The sequence below is a fragment of the Psammomys obesus genome, unplaced genomic scaffold (assembly GCF_907164565.1).
Source record: "Psammomys obesus unplaced genomic scaffold, mPsaObe1.curated_primary_1811, whole genome shotgun sequence".
Lineage (NCBI taxonomy): Eukaryota > Metazoa > Chordata > Mammalia > Rodentia > Muridae > Psammomys > Psammomys obesus.
In genome coordinates, this window is record NW_026596134.1 from 9844534 (window position 1) to 9860887 (window position 16354).

Sequence of the window (16354 nt, forward strand, 5' to 3'; positions counted from 1 at the left end):
TTTTTAAATATACTTTATGTGAATGAGTATATGTAGATGCATTGCTGTGTATGCCTGGAGCCTGCAGAAGCAAAGGAATCCTTTCCTGGGTCTGGAATAACTGTTGTGAGCCTCCATGTGAGTTCTGAGAACCAAATACAGGTCCCTTACAAGAGAAGCAACTGCTCTTAACCACAGAGCCATATCTCCAGCCCTTCAGTTACCTTTTAAATAGCAACCAGTCCCACCCTACCCTACAGCTCAAAACAGCTTCTGTAAACTCCAGGTCTGATGTATTATGCACAGACGTTTAAATTCATTATTCCCAAAACGAAACCTGTCTTCTTGCTCATTCTGCAAAGGTTTCTGATCGGTGTATTACTCCTGGTATAGGTGGTGCCTACTGCAGAAACCCACAGGTCTTTCCTAACATCCCCTCCTCTCCAGCTCCTCCCCAAATTCTTCCGGGTCTGCTATCTAAAGCTTCAAAGTGGTCTCTCTTCATCCTCAAATTACTGCTAGAATCCTGATCGCCATCATCTCTTCATTTTTCCCAAAATATCTTCAAGTATTCTGTTCCCCTGTGATCCTCTAAAATGCTAGTTTGATCCCATGGCTCTACTTTAAAAAAAAAAAAAAAATCTCCAATTGCCTGTTTCCTCCTTTTGGGAGGGTGGATGCGCAGGACTGCCCTATGTAGCTCAGGCTACGGGCTGGCATAGCCCAGCTGTCCTCCAACTCCGTATACTCCTTCCTCTACTTTCAGGTGCAAGGAGCCTTCCTACCCAGTTTCCTTGCTGACTCCAAAGAACCTAAAATGGTTTCACCGTGCAAGATCTGTGCCCATACTACGCTTAATCTTCATCAACACCTCGCCTCCTGCGACCAAGCGAGCGCCGCCTCAACATCTTTTAACTTTTCACTTTCCAACGGATTCTTCTTCCTTCAGAGTCCTTACCAGGTGACCCTATATTCATTCCAACAGGCAACTATGTTGCACACGGGGCAGTTTCTAATTTCTTCGTGCCTCTTTTTCCTCATCTGTATAAAATATTATAACAGACGCACGCTCCAAAAGATGCTGTGTTAAATCGCACTTATAAATTGGCCCTTCTAAACATTGGCTATAGTTTTTACACCAGTACCTTTCCCTGAATGAGGTTTTCAGTGGAACGGGAGGTATTAATTACATGCAGTTAAGCAGAAAGTACCAAAGAAGGTGGAAAATTGAAAAAAGGAACATAAAACCTGGCTGCGAGGTTCCGCATCTAGAACCCTAGAATAACAAGATCGTCCAGCGAAGCGCGGGAGGCAGAGAAGTTCCTCCGCACGGCAGGCGGCGCCCCAGCACCGCGCACGCCGCGGGCGGACTCACCGCCCAGGTCACGTGCCCTGCGCTCCCTGGAACCGCGCGCTGCGTGACGTGCGCCCGCAGTAGCGATTGGTTAGGGGGAGGCACGTGGGCAGGGCGGGGCGGAGGGGTGGGGCCGGGGGCGGGGGCTGCTCCGCGCCGGGGCCGTTGGCTCCAGACAAATAAACATGGAGTCCATCTTCCACGAGAAAGTGAGTGTGGGCGTTCGGTGGGGAGCCGTCCGCGGCCGGCGGCGGGCGTGGGGAGCGGCGTCGCCGCCTCAGGAGGTCAGGGCGGGGCCGAGCGCCCCCGTGTCGACCCGGCTGGCTGAGGGGCGCTTCCTGCCTTCCCCCCCCCCCCCCCCCCCGGGCTCTGCTCCGGAAGCCTCCCGCCTGCGCCCCCGGAGCCCTTGCCCCAGAGGACCCGGCGGGTAACCAGGGCCGGCTGGGCATTGCGGGGACGTCACCCGGAAGATGAGCGCGGTCGCTTCTTCTTCACTTGCCAGCCACGCCTTTTGGGTTTCTTCTGCCCTCTCTCTCCGGGTCTGGTCTTGGGAGTCGCCTCCCTACACCTGGAGGACCACCCACGCCCCCTAGCCCATCCTCTGGCAGAATCAACTTTCTCTCAACTCAGTTCTATAATGGAATGTCTTATGCACTTCCATCTTGATGATCTGTCTCACGTCCTTCTGCATTTGTGACCGTGGCTCGCCCATCAAAGGGCCTGGCACTTAGGAAGTAAAGTAGGAAACCGCGGAGGGAAGTCGTCATAAGAGTTTTTATTACGGGATGTTTGGGTTTGGTTTGCTATCCCTTTTTTTCCGGACCAGGAGGCCAGCTTTGTTTTGGCTATTATAGATTAGAATCTTTCTGCTGTGTGGTCTGGCTAGTTTCTTTCTCACCTTAATTCCTAAGCGACTACGCTTAAAAGTGTTGTGACATCTTGAGAAACTGGTCTATGCTCACATCCAATTATCCAGTCATTTGGGTGTTCCCAGGACAACTTTGGCATATGATACCATGTTTCATAATCGTTTTAGGTTTAGAGAGGGTTGCTAGTTGAGGCTGTTTGGTAGGAGCAAAGGATCTTTGTTTTATCGAATACTTATAAATGAGCATTTATAAAGTTCATGCACCACAAAGGAAAGACAAAAGTGATGTAAGAAACTATGAAATGAAAGCTCTTAGGACATTTCTGAGTGTTTTGGAACTGGAACAAGTTAATTTGTGACGAGATCTCTTGTAGCCCAAGCTGACTCCAGGCTCTCCGTCCTGTCTCGGCCTCCCGAGTGCGGAGATTTCAGGCCTGTGCCATGACTCCCAGCGCTCTCGTGCTCTCACTCTCACTCTTGCGCGCTCTCTCTCTCTCTCTCACACACACACACATGAATTTGTAATTAATTTAACAAGGGCGTTGGCATCAAATCCATTTGAAACATGTCAGATTTTGAACACTTTATACACTGCATCGTAAGACCCCTTCCATGCATCCATGCATTCTTAAAAATAACAAAAAAAAAAAAAAAAAAAAAAAAAAAAAAAAAAAAAAACCGTTTCATTACTGTGTGCTTGTGTGGCCGTCAAAGAGGGCAACTTCATAAAGTTGATTCTGTCCTTCCAACTTGATGTGGTGTGGGTTCCAGGGATGTAACTCAAGCTTTCAAGTTAACCCACTGAGTCATCACTAGGGTGAATGGAAAAAGAAAGAAGGGAAAAAAAAAAAGAAGGAAAGGAAAGGACATGACTGGCCCTAGGTATGCTAAAGGACTTAAGTTTATTATAGATACATGGGAGAGAATAGCCAGAGGCAGACACATCTGGGAGAGTCCAGTGAGCCATGTGGGGAAAGGAGGAGGGGAATGGAGAGAGGGGAACCAAGTACAGCAGCCAAAGGTTAAAAAGGATACAAAAGAGGACAGGTATGCAAAATGTCTGATTATATATTTATAGAAGAGCCTTTGGGGGAAGGGCACCCCAGCCCCTAGGCTGGAATGTTCAGGGTGGAGGGTGGGGTATATCAGTCCTACTCTGTAACTGGTAGGGACTGAGGGATGCTGGGAGAACCTGGAGGCCAGGTCCACCTTGATATGTTAAATAGGCACCTCAGCTGCTTAACATAGGGCACTTAATGCATTTCTAAAAAAGTATTTTTGTCTGGCTGGTGGTGGTGGTGCACACCTTTAATCCTAGCACTCTGGAAGTTGAGGCAGGGGAATCTCTTATGAGTTTGAGGACAACCTGGTCTACAGAGGTAGTTCCAGGACAGCCTGGACTACACAGAGAAACACTTACCTTGAAAAACAAACAAGAAATTTGGGTGTTCGTGTATGTCTGTGCATGCTGTGTGTCCCCAGTGCCTACCGAGGTGGGGAGATATCCTGGAAGTGGAATGGCAGAGGGTTGAGTAGTTAGGAGTTGAACCTGGGTCCTCTGGAAAAGCAGCCAGTACCTGTAACTGCTGAGCCATCTCTCCAGCTCCCCCATCCCTTTACAGTATCAGTTGTTCCTTATTGAGCAGATTTCAGTGCAAGTAACTACAGAACCATTATAGCCAAAGTGCTAGGGTAACAAAGTGCTGGGGCTAGGCCTCAGCTGGTAAAGTGCCTGCTGCGTAAGCTGCAAACCTGAGGTCAGCTCCCCAGCAACCACGTCAAGTCAGGGCAGTGTGTGTCCATATCCCTGGATCTTGGAAGCAGGGAATGGAGCCAGGTGGCTGTCTGGTGCTTGCTGACTAGCCAGTCTAGCTGAATCAGTGAGCTCAGTTAACAGACTGTCTCAAAAAATAAGGTGGAGAGCAGCTGAGGAAGACATCTGACTTTGACCTTTAAGCACACATATGTATACATCTGCCTGCACACGTGTATATGAGAACACATATACAGACATGCACACAGACACACCCCTACACACCCCTGTTTACCCAGAAGTCACTTAGGTATTATCATGTGTACATACTTAATAAATACTTTAGAAGTACAGTTGCCATGTGTGGGTTCGTGAGTGTGTGGGTGCGTGCGTGTGTACGTGCGCATGGGTGAGGGAGCGCACGTGTGCGTATGCATATAGAGGCAGGAGGACAACCTTGGTGGTGTTCCTCGCAGGTGGGCTAATTTGACTATCCCCAGGTATCTGCCCATTCCACTTGCCCAGCACTGTAGTCACAAATGGGTATCGCCATGCATGGCTTTCAGTTCGGGTTCTGGGAATTGAACGCAGGTCAGTGTGGCAAACACTTACTGACTGAGGTATCGCCCCAGTCCTGGACAGTACATTTGCCTTTATCACCACCTTAAATATTCACAGCAAATGAACGCTTACTGAAGCAGTGGCATATTTCAAGAACGCACCTGTAACTTGAGGTTATTATTTAGGAGGCTATTCTGGGAATATTTGAGCATAATTGCTATTTTCCAGAGAATTCTTTTCCCTTCCATGACTTGCCTTTAACCAGAGAATCAACTAGAAAAGACATCAACCACTTCCTCTTGGAATTAATTTTACACTTAACCTCCTTGAGTATTACTAAGCTAGAATATAAAAGCAGTTGTCAGCATGGTAGCACACGCCTAAGGGCAGCCTGTTCTACATAGTGAATTCCAGGACAGTCATGGCTAGGTAGAGAGAACCTTGTCTGAGAAACAAAACCAGCCAACCAACCAGTAAATAAATAAAAGCAGTTGTCTACTGGTAGATCTCCAGTTGGAGATAATGTTTGAATGGATGGAGTTAACTACATGGCATGTGCCTACAATCTCAGCTCTTCAGGTTGCTGACGCAGTGGGAGCACCAGAATTCCTAGCTGAGCAAGCCTGGTGCTTGTGGTGTCAGGGAGAGGCCCATGAGTGTCTAAAACAGCAGTTCTCACCCTGTGGGTCACGACCCCCTTTGCAGGAGATGTGGGTCCAACATGCTTTCATAGGGTCACCTAAGACCAGCTTCATATCAGATATTTACATTATGATTCATAACATGATTGGGGATCACCACAAATAAACTGTTTATTGAGGGGTCTCCGCATTAGGAAGATTGAGAACCGCTGATCTAAAAGGTATGTGGCGTTATTTAAAGTATACAACTCTTCTGTAATTTTTATGTTTTTAAGACAGGGTCTCACTTTGTAGCCCTGACTGGCCTGGAACTTGTTTTGTACTGTTTTGGTTGATGCATTTGCAGTGTATGTATCTAATCACAGAGCACACAGATGTTAAGCTTTGGAACAGAAGATTGTTGTGGAGTGGTTTCACTAATTGATACTCGCTTCTGTGACAACAGTTTTCTCTAATTCTAAACCTCCCCACTGTTATAGGTGTTCTGGAGACTGCATTGTATTAACACTATGTGAGTTTTTCTTTCATAAATGTACTTTCTATTAGCTAGGTGTGGTTATGCACACCTTTAATCTGAACACTTGGAGTCAGAAGCAGACAGATGTCAGATTTCTGTGAGTTTGAGGCCAGCCTGGTTTACATAGTGAATTCCAGGCCAGCCAGAGCTACTAAGTGAGACCTTGTCTCAAAAACAACAACAAAAATGTTTTTAGACACTGGCAAGATAGCTCAGAAAGTAAAAAGGCACTTACTGCCAAACCTTGTAACCTAAGTTCATCGTTAGGACCCACATTGTGGCATGTAAAAGGAACTTTTATTCTCCCGATTCAGTGGTTGTCTCCAAGGCTGATTGCCTCTGTCTGCTAACCTAGGCCTAGTCTATTCCACAGAGGATAGGAAGTTTCTATCCTCTGTGGAATCTAATCTAGGCCTAGAATGTTTTTAGGCTCTGAGACTTATGACTGAGTAAGCTCACCCTTTCTTGTTCTTTACTGAGCTCAAAGCTGTCTGGTTCAACTCAGCTGTTTGGGAACAAACTCCTCTCCCAGCCGACTGATTCAGTCTGGCTTTTCTGTCGGTCTCTGTACTGCTCTGCTTGGCCTCAAACTAACTCGAGCAGATTCCTTCTCCCTCTCTGGCTCATTTTGTCTTCACCTGAGTTCTCTCTTGGAACCTGTCTCTCTATTACTGTTCTTCCTCTCTCTCTGCATTGCCCCCTAAGTAGCTTCTCCTTCCTCTCCTCATGAGAGTTGGCATATCCTGTTCTGTCAGATCTTCTCTGATTCATCACTTTTTCTGCCACTCAATTAGACATCACTTTCAAACATGGGTGATTCCTTCTACAAACTAACTTTACCCTCATTGTTTGGGATTAAAGGCATGTGCTACCACACCTGGACCTAAGCTTTTCTTTACCTGAAACTTGCTCTATACCAGGCTGGCTTTGAACTCAGATCTGCTTGCCTGTCTCCTGTATTAAAGTCGTGTTTGTATTATAGCCTGATCACACAGACCTGGAAGGTCTTGGGTATGATCTCTTGCCAGAGCAGGCACATTCTAAATTAAAAATCCTCTACAGTGGAAGGAAAAAATTGAATCCTGCAAGTTTTCCTCTGCCATCCTGCATCCTCTCCAACCAATTAATAACTGTAATATTTAAAATATATATTTTTAGTTGTGTTGTATGTGGTGTGCATGCGAATGCAGGCACATACATGGCCAGGTGTGCGTGGACTCAGGAGTCAGTTCTTTGTTGTGGATTAATAATATTTATTACTGATTTATCTTTTAGTTAAACAACGGTTATTCCTAAACCAGCTGTAGACCCAAATCGCCACACAGAGACTAGGATGTATTTAGTTAACCTAGAGCACAATGCTGGGCAATGAATACTCCGTCCTAAACCTTCAAGCCTGTTTAGTTTCCTCCATTCAGATTTCCCACATTATACTTGCTTTTAGTCATATCTTAGGTCCGGTTCCTCTCTCCTTGTGGTTCTAAGTCCTCTTCTTCGGATCTCTCCTCTCTGACTCCTCCCATTTGCTTCCTTCTCCTCTCCAAACCAGGATGTCCGACCCTGTTCTCTCCATTGCTCAGCACTGGCTGGATGTTTAATTGACAAAATAGAGAACAAATGGTGGCATGGTTACACAAACTTGAGACCGGTGATGCTTAGAATAAGCATCACAATGCAATGTCTGGATTGAAATCAGATAGTGGGGTAGAAAAATCAGCGTTTGAATGAACAAGGGTAAATTGTATACATTCCATAAGAACAATATACCAACAGTTCTCTCTTTTTACAGTAGTATCTGGGAATTGACAGTAGGCACCTTTACCTGCTGAGCCATCTCCTGCCTCATGTTGTACTTTTGATATATATTTCCCTGATGACAAATGAAGTTGAGCATCTTTTTGCATATTTTTAGCCACTCGTCTGTTTTGTGAAATGGTTGTATTTGCACTAGATATAAGCAGAACAATCTGTCTTTACCTCCCAGTAGACAGTATTCAGTGACGTTGCTCCTAGCAGTTGATCAACAGTAGAAGGAAAAAGAGGCAGAGACAAAGAATTCTGTCACCATGTGACTACAGCTTGAAGGGATACTTAACCCTTGCTCCAAGCCAGTCTAGGAATGGGCAACATTCTTTGGCAGACTATGGAGATAAGTTGTTCTAGCTCCGTGGTAGACTCAAACTCTCTGAACTCTACCTTCCTACACCATAACAGACATATATATCTGCTTCAGCAGTTACATTTTGTTCCTCTAACATTGATTCATTAGGGAATAAAATGCATCTTGTAAGGTGCTCTTTGGAGTGATCATCTGCCACGTAACATAGCTCAGACCAGGATGCATTCATTATACCAGGCAGGTTGAGTTCAGTAGGCCTTATTGGCCCTCTAGAGGGCCAGAGGTGACAGTAGGAAGTGATCTCCCATCTGCCTTCACCTCCCAGAATGGCAGGTTTAGGTCTGTGTTCACATGACTCCTCCACTCATGAGTTACCCTTCTTTTCCTGTAGCTTAGGAAAGCAATACTGTAGAGCCAGGAGAGTGACAAGCAAGCTGCACAGTGTTAGGCAGTCTGGATTTGCATGTGGGTTTTGTGCAGTTGTATATGAAAGCCAACTACCTAGCAATTAGACATCCCGGGGCCCATGGGAAATTGTGCCCGCTCTCCATAAGAAGGATGCTAATGACCTCTTAGGGAGCTTAACTTGGCTGCAGTTCCCCTTGCTAGCTTGCCCACTTACGGACTTGGACTATCTCAGCTTGGGACAGTTTTCCTCCGTACGTTACTTGGAATGAATCTGCAGAGTTGGCTCTAGAACTGTGGGTCTTAACATGAGAAAAAACTATTCTCACTTAAACCAGTTCTTGAATTTCAAAAGACAGTCTTTTAAGGTCAAATAGCAACTATCTTGTTAAAAGAATGAATGTTCTTAGGGCTTAACACTCCCTTTTTGCAGTAGTAATTTGCTATGGAATCTCAAAAGATAAATTCTTGTAGATACTGAAAACTTCAAAAGGCTAAATGTTTTTATAGGGTAGTTTTTAGGCTTCTATGAGATTGGAGAGATGAAGTTATACTGTAAACCATTCTTCATTTTTTTTCCTATAGTTAAATAACTGTGAAATAAACATGACAATGAAAATGTGTACACTAGTGAACTCAGCTTTGGCTAAGGCTTGTAAGGTCTGTTTTGATCGTATTAAAAAGTTAGTAATTGCATTTTCTAGTGGACACTGTACAGATCCACTTAATCACAATTGAATTTTTTTTTCTTAAATACTAGCAAGAAGGCTCACTTTGTGCTCAGCACTGCCTGAATAATTTATTGCAAGGAGAATATTTTAGCCCTGTGGAGTTATCCTCAATTGCACACCAGCTAGATGAAGAAGAAAGGATGAGGATGGCAGAAGGAGGAGTTACCAGTGAAGACTATCGCACATTTTTACAGGTACTGATTTCAGACTCACCGAATCCCATTTTATTCTTAAAATGTGGGTGCTCTTCAGAGGAGGAAGAGGAGCCGTTCTCCCCTAAGAGCCTGACTTGTTAATTATAACTCCGCTCTTCACTGGCTAATGTGACTGTCCAGCGTGTTCTTTTAAATGTGCACACTAATGGCAGTTTTTAATCCTTTTCCCATCCCCGTCTGCGCACAACTGGCCATGAAAATTGAACAGCAGCCTTCTGGAAATATGGATGACAGTGGCTTTTTCTCTATTCAAGTAAGTAGTCCAGAGTTTGTGTGAAGTGTGTGGGAAAGGCTGCCTCATTTTCAGCTCTGCTGTGCTTGCACTCAGTTTCCCGTTCATGTGGCGCGCTTGGCGCAGCTTTTTATGTAACGATGAAGTCTTCAGGAGTTCCCTCTGTAAACTGTCTACAGAAGATAAGGTCACTCTCCAGAGTGCTATGCATACAGAGATGAACATAGGACTGTAGACTCTTGGCTTTAGAATGGCTTTGGTCCCTTGCTTGCCTGCTTGGGGCAGGCAGGGCCTTGTTCTGTAGTCATGGCTGTTCTGGGACTTGTGATCATCATTCCATCTCTGTCTCCAGAGTAGAATTATAGGTGTGTGCTACCACGCTTAGTTTAGAATAGGTAGGGCCTTTACTTTTTTTTTTTTTTTTTTCTGAGTGGGATTGCTTAATTTATATGTAGGTGCTGATAACTTAATATATTAATTACAGTGCTTCAAACTTTTTATCTTTGGTACATCTGAGAAATTGCAGTGTCTTGCAGCTTCCGTTTAAATCATCCTACAGGACTGGATTCCTGAAGTACAGTTTGTACAATTCGATCTGTTTTCTAACTTGTAGCCCTTTTGGAGGGTGGTATTGGGATTGGCCCCAAGGCTTCACATGTGTTGACCTCAAACTCTGCCATCTAGACACATCCCAAGCCCCCAGGCTCCATTTTAATTCTATGGTGGCTTATTCTTAATAGTGCTGGGAATGATGTCTAAGGTCTTGTCACATACTAGACAGGTATTCTGCCCTATAGAAAACCTCCAGCCCTGTGTTAATTTATATGTTTGTTTGTTTTGCTTTTGTAGACACTTTGTGGCTTGGCCTGGCCTTGACCTTTGCAAGGTCCTGCTTGGGCCCCCTGGGTGCTGGGATTGCAGTCTTGAGCCACTATGCCTAACTTTATATGTCTACTTGTGGGGTCCAGTCTACTGATGTGAGGGTTGTCCAAGTTCTTTCTGATTTCTCTTTTGAGTATTGTTCTTTATGAATTCCTTTTATGCTACCCTGCTAGTGTCCCCATTCTCTAGCATTTCCACCCAGTACTTCACTGTGACACTGTGAGGACCACTGGCCCTCAGCTGAGAGCAGAGGTCAGTGTTGGTGCGGCCACTGCCGTCTCCTGGGTGTACACACTCACAGGGTGCTCACTGGCACTTGTGTTTGGTATGAATAGTACTACCCAGTGTGCTTATGTCTTTGTTGCCCACCTGGGAGGACAGATGGAACATTTTCTAGATTTCTCTCCTATTTCTCAGCTTGTAGTCATCAGGTTTGACTTTTTGTTCGTGACTATGGAAGTTTAAAATATATCAAACCTTCTTTTTAAAAGACTTATTTTTATTTATAAAATTATTTGTATATGTATGTGTCACTGTGTGGGTATGTGCACTTGACTGCTAGTGTCTGTGGAGGCCCAAAAAAGGGCATGGTCGCCCTGGAGGTGACATTATAGGTGGTTGTGAGCCCCCTAATTTTGGGTACTGGGGACTGAACTTGGGTCCTGTAAGAACAGTATCCATTATTGACCACTTAGTCATCTCCCTGGCCCCACACCTTTCTTTGAAAGCCAGGGAGAACTTGCTTTAATATGCCTTCAGTCACTGCCATTGCAGGTGGTGAGTCTATGAGTGGACCAGTTTTAGAAGCAGCACCATAGCATGGAATGTGCTTCTGGATGCTTGAGGCAGTGTCATCTATGAACTGTGCAGTTATCTGACATTTCTAAGAAACCTAATCTGGAAAGTACTTTTCAAATGGATGTGAGGGTCTGAAGAGATGGCTTTGAATTTAAGAATGCTAAATGGTCTTTCAGAGAACCAGTTCAGCTCCCAGCACCTACATTAGGCTGCTTACAATTCCTATTACTCCAATATATGGAAACCTCATGCCCTCTTCTGGCCTCTACAGGTACTCATACCATAGCCTATACTCACTGAGACACAGTTAAATAAATTCTAAAAAAATCTTTAGAAAACATGAAATAAAATTAAAATCACATATATATTATTTTTCAATTTCATGAGGTATCATGGGGACATAATTTATAAAAAACCCTATTATCAGAATTTGCATATGAAATACAGTTGCTTACACAATTAATGTAGTTCTGCTTAACTTTGGACTTAAAGGTTTAGCTCATGAAAAGTTGCTGTCTTTCTTCTGACAGGTTATAAGCAATGCTTTGAAAGTTTGGGGCTTAGAACTTATCCTGTTCAACAGTCCAGAATACCAGAGGCTCAGAATTGATCCCATGTAAGCGTTTCCCCTTATGTTTCCTTATTTAAATTTGATTTTTAAAGGTATGATTTCTGAATGAGGACAACTTGATTATGAATGTCTTTATTACTGCGTTTGAGGCCCTTGGACTGCACTATGTCATCTTTTTGGTGCCTCGAGCAGCTGCCTTTTAATCATGTCAGTGGTGGCACTGACCTGGCTGGTATGGAGGCTTTGAGGCATGACATCACTAAGATCCTGTGGAAAATGCATGGAGTTATATGATCTTTATTTTTAAAAATCAGTAATTAAGTGTAGCTATATCCTAAATGGTAGAAATTTCATAGTATTTGCCAGTATATATCTCCTAATACCCCCATTTAACAGTGTACATTTTGTTTTTTTCTAGAAATGAAAGGTCCTTTATATGCAATTATAAGGAACACTGGTTTACAGTTAGAAAGTTAGGTAAACAGGTAAGATCTCGTCTCCTTTCTTGTCCTCTTATCACACTCTGTACCCTAAACCAAAATAAAGAGATTGGTGTCTTTGGAATGAAGCCCCGGATCCTGTGTACTCTGCCCAAGCCTGGACTCAATACAACAGATAAAAATTTGCTATCTTAAGAGAAGATAATCAGTTTCTCTTCAGATTTTTAAAATACAAAGCATGTAAGTTATATGAGAATAAAAATTTGTATTTACAACAATGCATATATGGTTACTATCATGTATGTTTTTGTGTGATGATTTGTGTTTAGTACAGTATTGTAACAAAGCCTGAGATGAGGTCAGGAGTAAGCAAAACATTTAGAAATTGGTGTTGTGGGACGGGATTCTTGAGGTGATTCCAGGATCTGGCAGTGCATACATATGTGTAAGTCACCGTTGAACATGGTTTTGAAAGAAATAGTCAGTAGGGTCTTAGAATGTTAGACCTTGCGAAGTGTTGTTGAAAACGAGCTTATGCAGTCAAAGGGGATGAACTGTTAGTACACAGCAGCCTGGATGAATCTCAGAAATGGGAACCGAGATACAGTGACAGAAAGAAGACTAAGTAGTGCTTGTGTAGGGCTGGGGATAGGGAAAAGGGACATGAGACTCGAAAGGCTCCCAGGGGGGTCAGGAGACTGGACTCTGATGAATGTGTTCAATGCATGGTCATGTTGATGGCTTATTGGGGTAATACAGATACATCTTTTTAATGACAAATTGTAAAAAAGACAAGTTGTAATATAAGTATGTGCAGTTAATCCAAGCACAGTGGCCCATGCCTATGACTCAACACTTGGGAGACTGACCTACGAAGACCTTGAGGCCAGCCTGGACTATATAATGAGACCTTCAAGAGAGACAGGAGGAGAGGAAAGGCAGTTTACTTCATGTCAGTTATGCCTCAGTAAAGCTGTTCTTTAAACTACAAAGCAAAAATTAGAGTATGGTGATGCCTATTCGTGATCCCAGCAGAAACAGGGAGATTTATAGAAGTTCTAGGCCAGCCAAAGCTACATCGTGAGACCCTGTCTCAAAAAAGTTCAAAAATAAGTGACATAAAAAACTGAACCTAGAGATGTGGCTCAGCAGGTGTGACCTTGCTGCTCTTGCAGAGGACCTGGATTTTTTTCCCAGCACTCACATGGTGGCTCACAACCATCTGTAACTCCAGCCTCTTCTGATCTCTGTGGGCACCAAGCACACACATGTACATACATACATACATACATACATACATAAACATTAAATTAAAAAGAAAGAACATTGATTTAAATGAGTATAAATAGAGAGAGTTAATATATAGAATACATGTGTTGGTTTAATATATAAATAATACCTATAAAATATGACACACATAATAGCAAATATATTAATGTATAATATAAAATATATTACTATACAATATATTAAGTATATAATATATATTAAGTCAATATATATTGGTTTAACTCAGTGTGGTTTTTTTTTTTTTTTTTTTTTTTTTTAAATAAACTGTACTGTTAGCTTTTAAGTCAGCCCTGGAAGCAGCCCAATCATCAATGTTTGCTTGGTGATGTAGATCTTTGACAGGGCATGTACTTACAATAAACACAAGGTCCTAAGCTTCAGTATCCTTCAAAAAATAAGGAAAAAGCATTGTAGTTTCTTTTTCAGGTATGGGGAGAGCGGGTAAGGAGTGTATATAGTGTGTATAGTGGCTTAGAGACTGACTGGAACAGGAGTCAGTTCTGCAAAGAGCCAGGGTCAACTTTATTTAACTTCTCCGCCCTCCTCATAGCCATGAATGGTTCATTTGTGCCTTTAGAAATTTATTTATGACCCAGTGTTACTTTTTTGTATTCTCAATCACCGAGTTTTAAGGTCTTAAAATTTCAAGCCCATAAGCAACTTTGTAATGATTTGTAGGAAAGCATTGTTTTGAGCCTTTAATCCCAGCACTCAGGAGTCAGAGGCTTGGCTGACTTGTGAGTTCTGAGGCCAGCCTCTGGTTCCTGAGTGAAGAAAGGAATGACTGGGGAGAGTACTCTTGATTAGTATCAAAATCCAGGAAGAGCTGTCAGTTGTGCATGGAATTGACCATAACTAATTCCAAAATTTGGAATGTGTTTACATTTTTGTTTTAAGTTGTGAATTAATGCTGTTAATCACTTGCAGTGGTAGCTTAGAGGTCTTGTTAAAATGAAGTGGTGATTGTAAATTCTTTTCCCAGAATGTCTGCCTTTTAAAAATTGAAATCTTTTGACCAAATGAAAAAGTGTGTACATGTCATTTTTTTTCTGTCAATATGACATGAATCAGTGTGTTGGCCTGATAGTATGAAACCACTTAGTTACAGCTGCCAGCAAAGGCATTTTAAGATATTCTCAGCCTTTCTCCTTTTAGAATAAGTTAAAGTTTATGCCTTAATTTGTTACTAAAAACTTGTTTCTAAAAAAGCATTTAATAGTGACAAATATATAGCATTTAAGTCTCAGTATTCAGTACTTTAAAAGTTCTCAGTTCGATATGTTTCTGTTATCTAGACAGTCTTACTAAGTTTTGGTGGATTATATGCTTAATGAGGAATTATTTACATATACAATGTTCATTAACTTAAATATTCATATCTTTTTTTTTCCCTAGTGGTTTAACTTGAATTCTTTGTTGACGGGTCCAGAATTAATATCAGATACATACCTCGCACTATTCTTGGCTCAGTTACAGCAAGAAGGTAAATAAATGCCAAAAATTTTATTTATATAGCTTAATAAACTGAGTCATTGTGAGTGTAATAATGCTGATTTCTGGCAGTGGTAGTAAATCACCCTTACAGTGTAGGTGTTCAACTGCGGGCTGTGATGTGGTTGACATGGCTTCTTGTGAGTGCTTCCTACAGTGGGATCTCTGTTGTTATAAAACAGTAAAATCCCAACCTTTCAATTTTTCCAGGCAAAATTTAGACAGATGCCATGTTGAAAGCCTGCTAGCGCAGAAAGACAGAGAAAGCACCCAACTGATCTTCCTACTCAGCTGACCTCCTAGAAAGAAAAAGCTTATGTCCTAGAAGGAAAAAACCCAAAAGCCCTTCTCCACAATGTTTTAAATTCCCTGCTCTCAGTGGCCCCCCTTTCTGTTCATCCCTGTCAGCTGGCTCCTTGTTCCGCCTCTTGATTCAGTGTTAACTTTATCTCCCTCTTGGATTAAAGGTGTGTGCTAGGGCTGAGCCACACTGCAGGCGTGAGGTAGGGTCCTGAAGAAGGGTGGATGCAAGAGCAGTCAGTCAGGATCAGGAGGAGTTTTACATCCTGACTTATTGGCAGTCTGGGTGTTTCTTTGTTTATATAGAACTTAGGCAGGGATAGAGGCCTGCAAAACGTAGATCTGATCTTTTCTGTCTCCAGGTACATGTTTTAGCTTCCTCTTGGTCCTAAGTTTAGTCATCATTGATAAACCGTGACAGAGTAGAGTTATCGTTTACAGTCATTTTCCCCATCAACCACACAACCCAGCTTTTAACAGTCTTGGAGTTTCATGGACATATTTTGCCAAAGCATGACAGTTTGTTCTCAGGCTGGTAGCTCTTGTGTTTCAAGGTCACTAGACAGAAAGAATGCATCTAAGCCAGACTGGGCAAACTGTCATGTCCTGAGCAGTTATTTTCAACTTTTAATAGTCAGGGTGCTCATAGTCATTAGGTCCAGGAAGTCTTCAGGCCAAAGCTACTGCAGTTATTATTTAATTTCTGTCATAATGTTTATATTTTATATATTTATAGAATTTATTTATATATCTAATCTTGTTATTTTTTTATTCCTTAGTTATATGACACCACAGTGGCCCTGTATGAGTTAACTTTTTCTAAGAAAGGGAGGTTTTAATATTTTATCCTTTTATCATTTATCCACACCATTCTTTGTCCATCAGTAGTAGGAAGAGCCTTTTAATTTGATCTGCTGCCAAGTTCTCTAGCATACTGAATATAGTTTACCTTTTAAGTTTACTTTGTTTTGATTATTTTGTTCCTGAGTAAGTGCAGGGTTAGATGTGCCAAGAATGTCTTTGAGTCAGAGCTCCATAAGGTGGTCTTTGGCATAATTATTTGAGTCACAACCTACAGGGCATAAGGAAGACCTTCAAGTAGGGCCAGATAAGGATATCTCCCTGAAAGCAGGAGGGGAAGTATGGTTGGGACATTCCTGGGAAAGCTTAGAAGCAGCACTCATGGGAGAAGGTATAAATGATTCAT

At 42.6% G+C, this 16354-nt stretch overlaps 1 protein-coding gene across 10 annotated transcripts in view; it reads left to right on the plus strand.

Moving 5' to 3' along the window:
- Positions 1-1483: 1483 nt before the first annotated feature.
- The window catches only part of Atxn3 (ataxin 3), a 39606-nt gene continuing 24735 nt past the window's right edge, over positions 1484-16354 (plus strand). For 8 of the 10 annotated variants that reach the window (XR_008718464.1, XM_055592906.1, XM_055592907.1 and 5 more), the window contains exons 1-6: positions 1484-1542; positions 8958-9122; positions 9352-9396; positions 11586-11671; positions 12045-12111; positions 14752-14839. Coding sequence is in view for 9 of the 10 variants with exons in the window: in XM_055592906.1 (XP_055448881.1) it covers positions 1519-1542; positions 8958-9122; positions 9352-9396; positions 11586-11671; positions 12045-12111; positions 14752-14839 (475 nt within the window). In the remaining variant the exon portion in view is untranslated. The remainder of the gene's footprint in view (positions 1543-8957; positions 9123-9351; positions 9397-11585; positions 11672-12044; positions 12112-14751; positions 14840-16354) is intronic. The other 2 variants (XM_055592908.1, XM_055592910.1) reach the window with 2 other exon arrangements.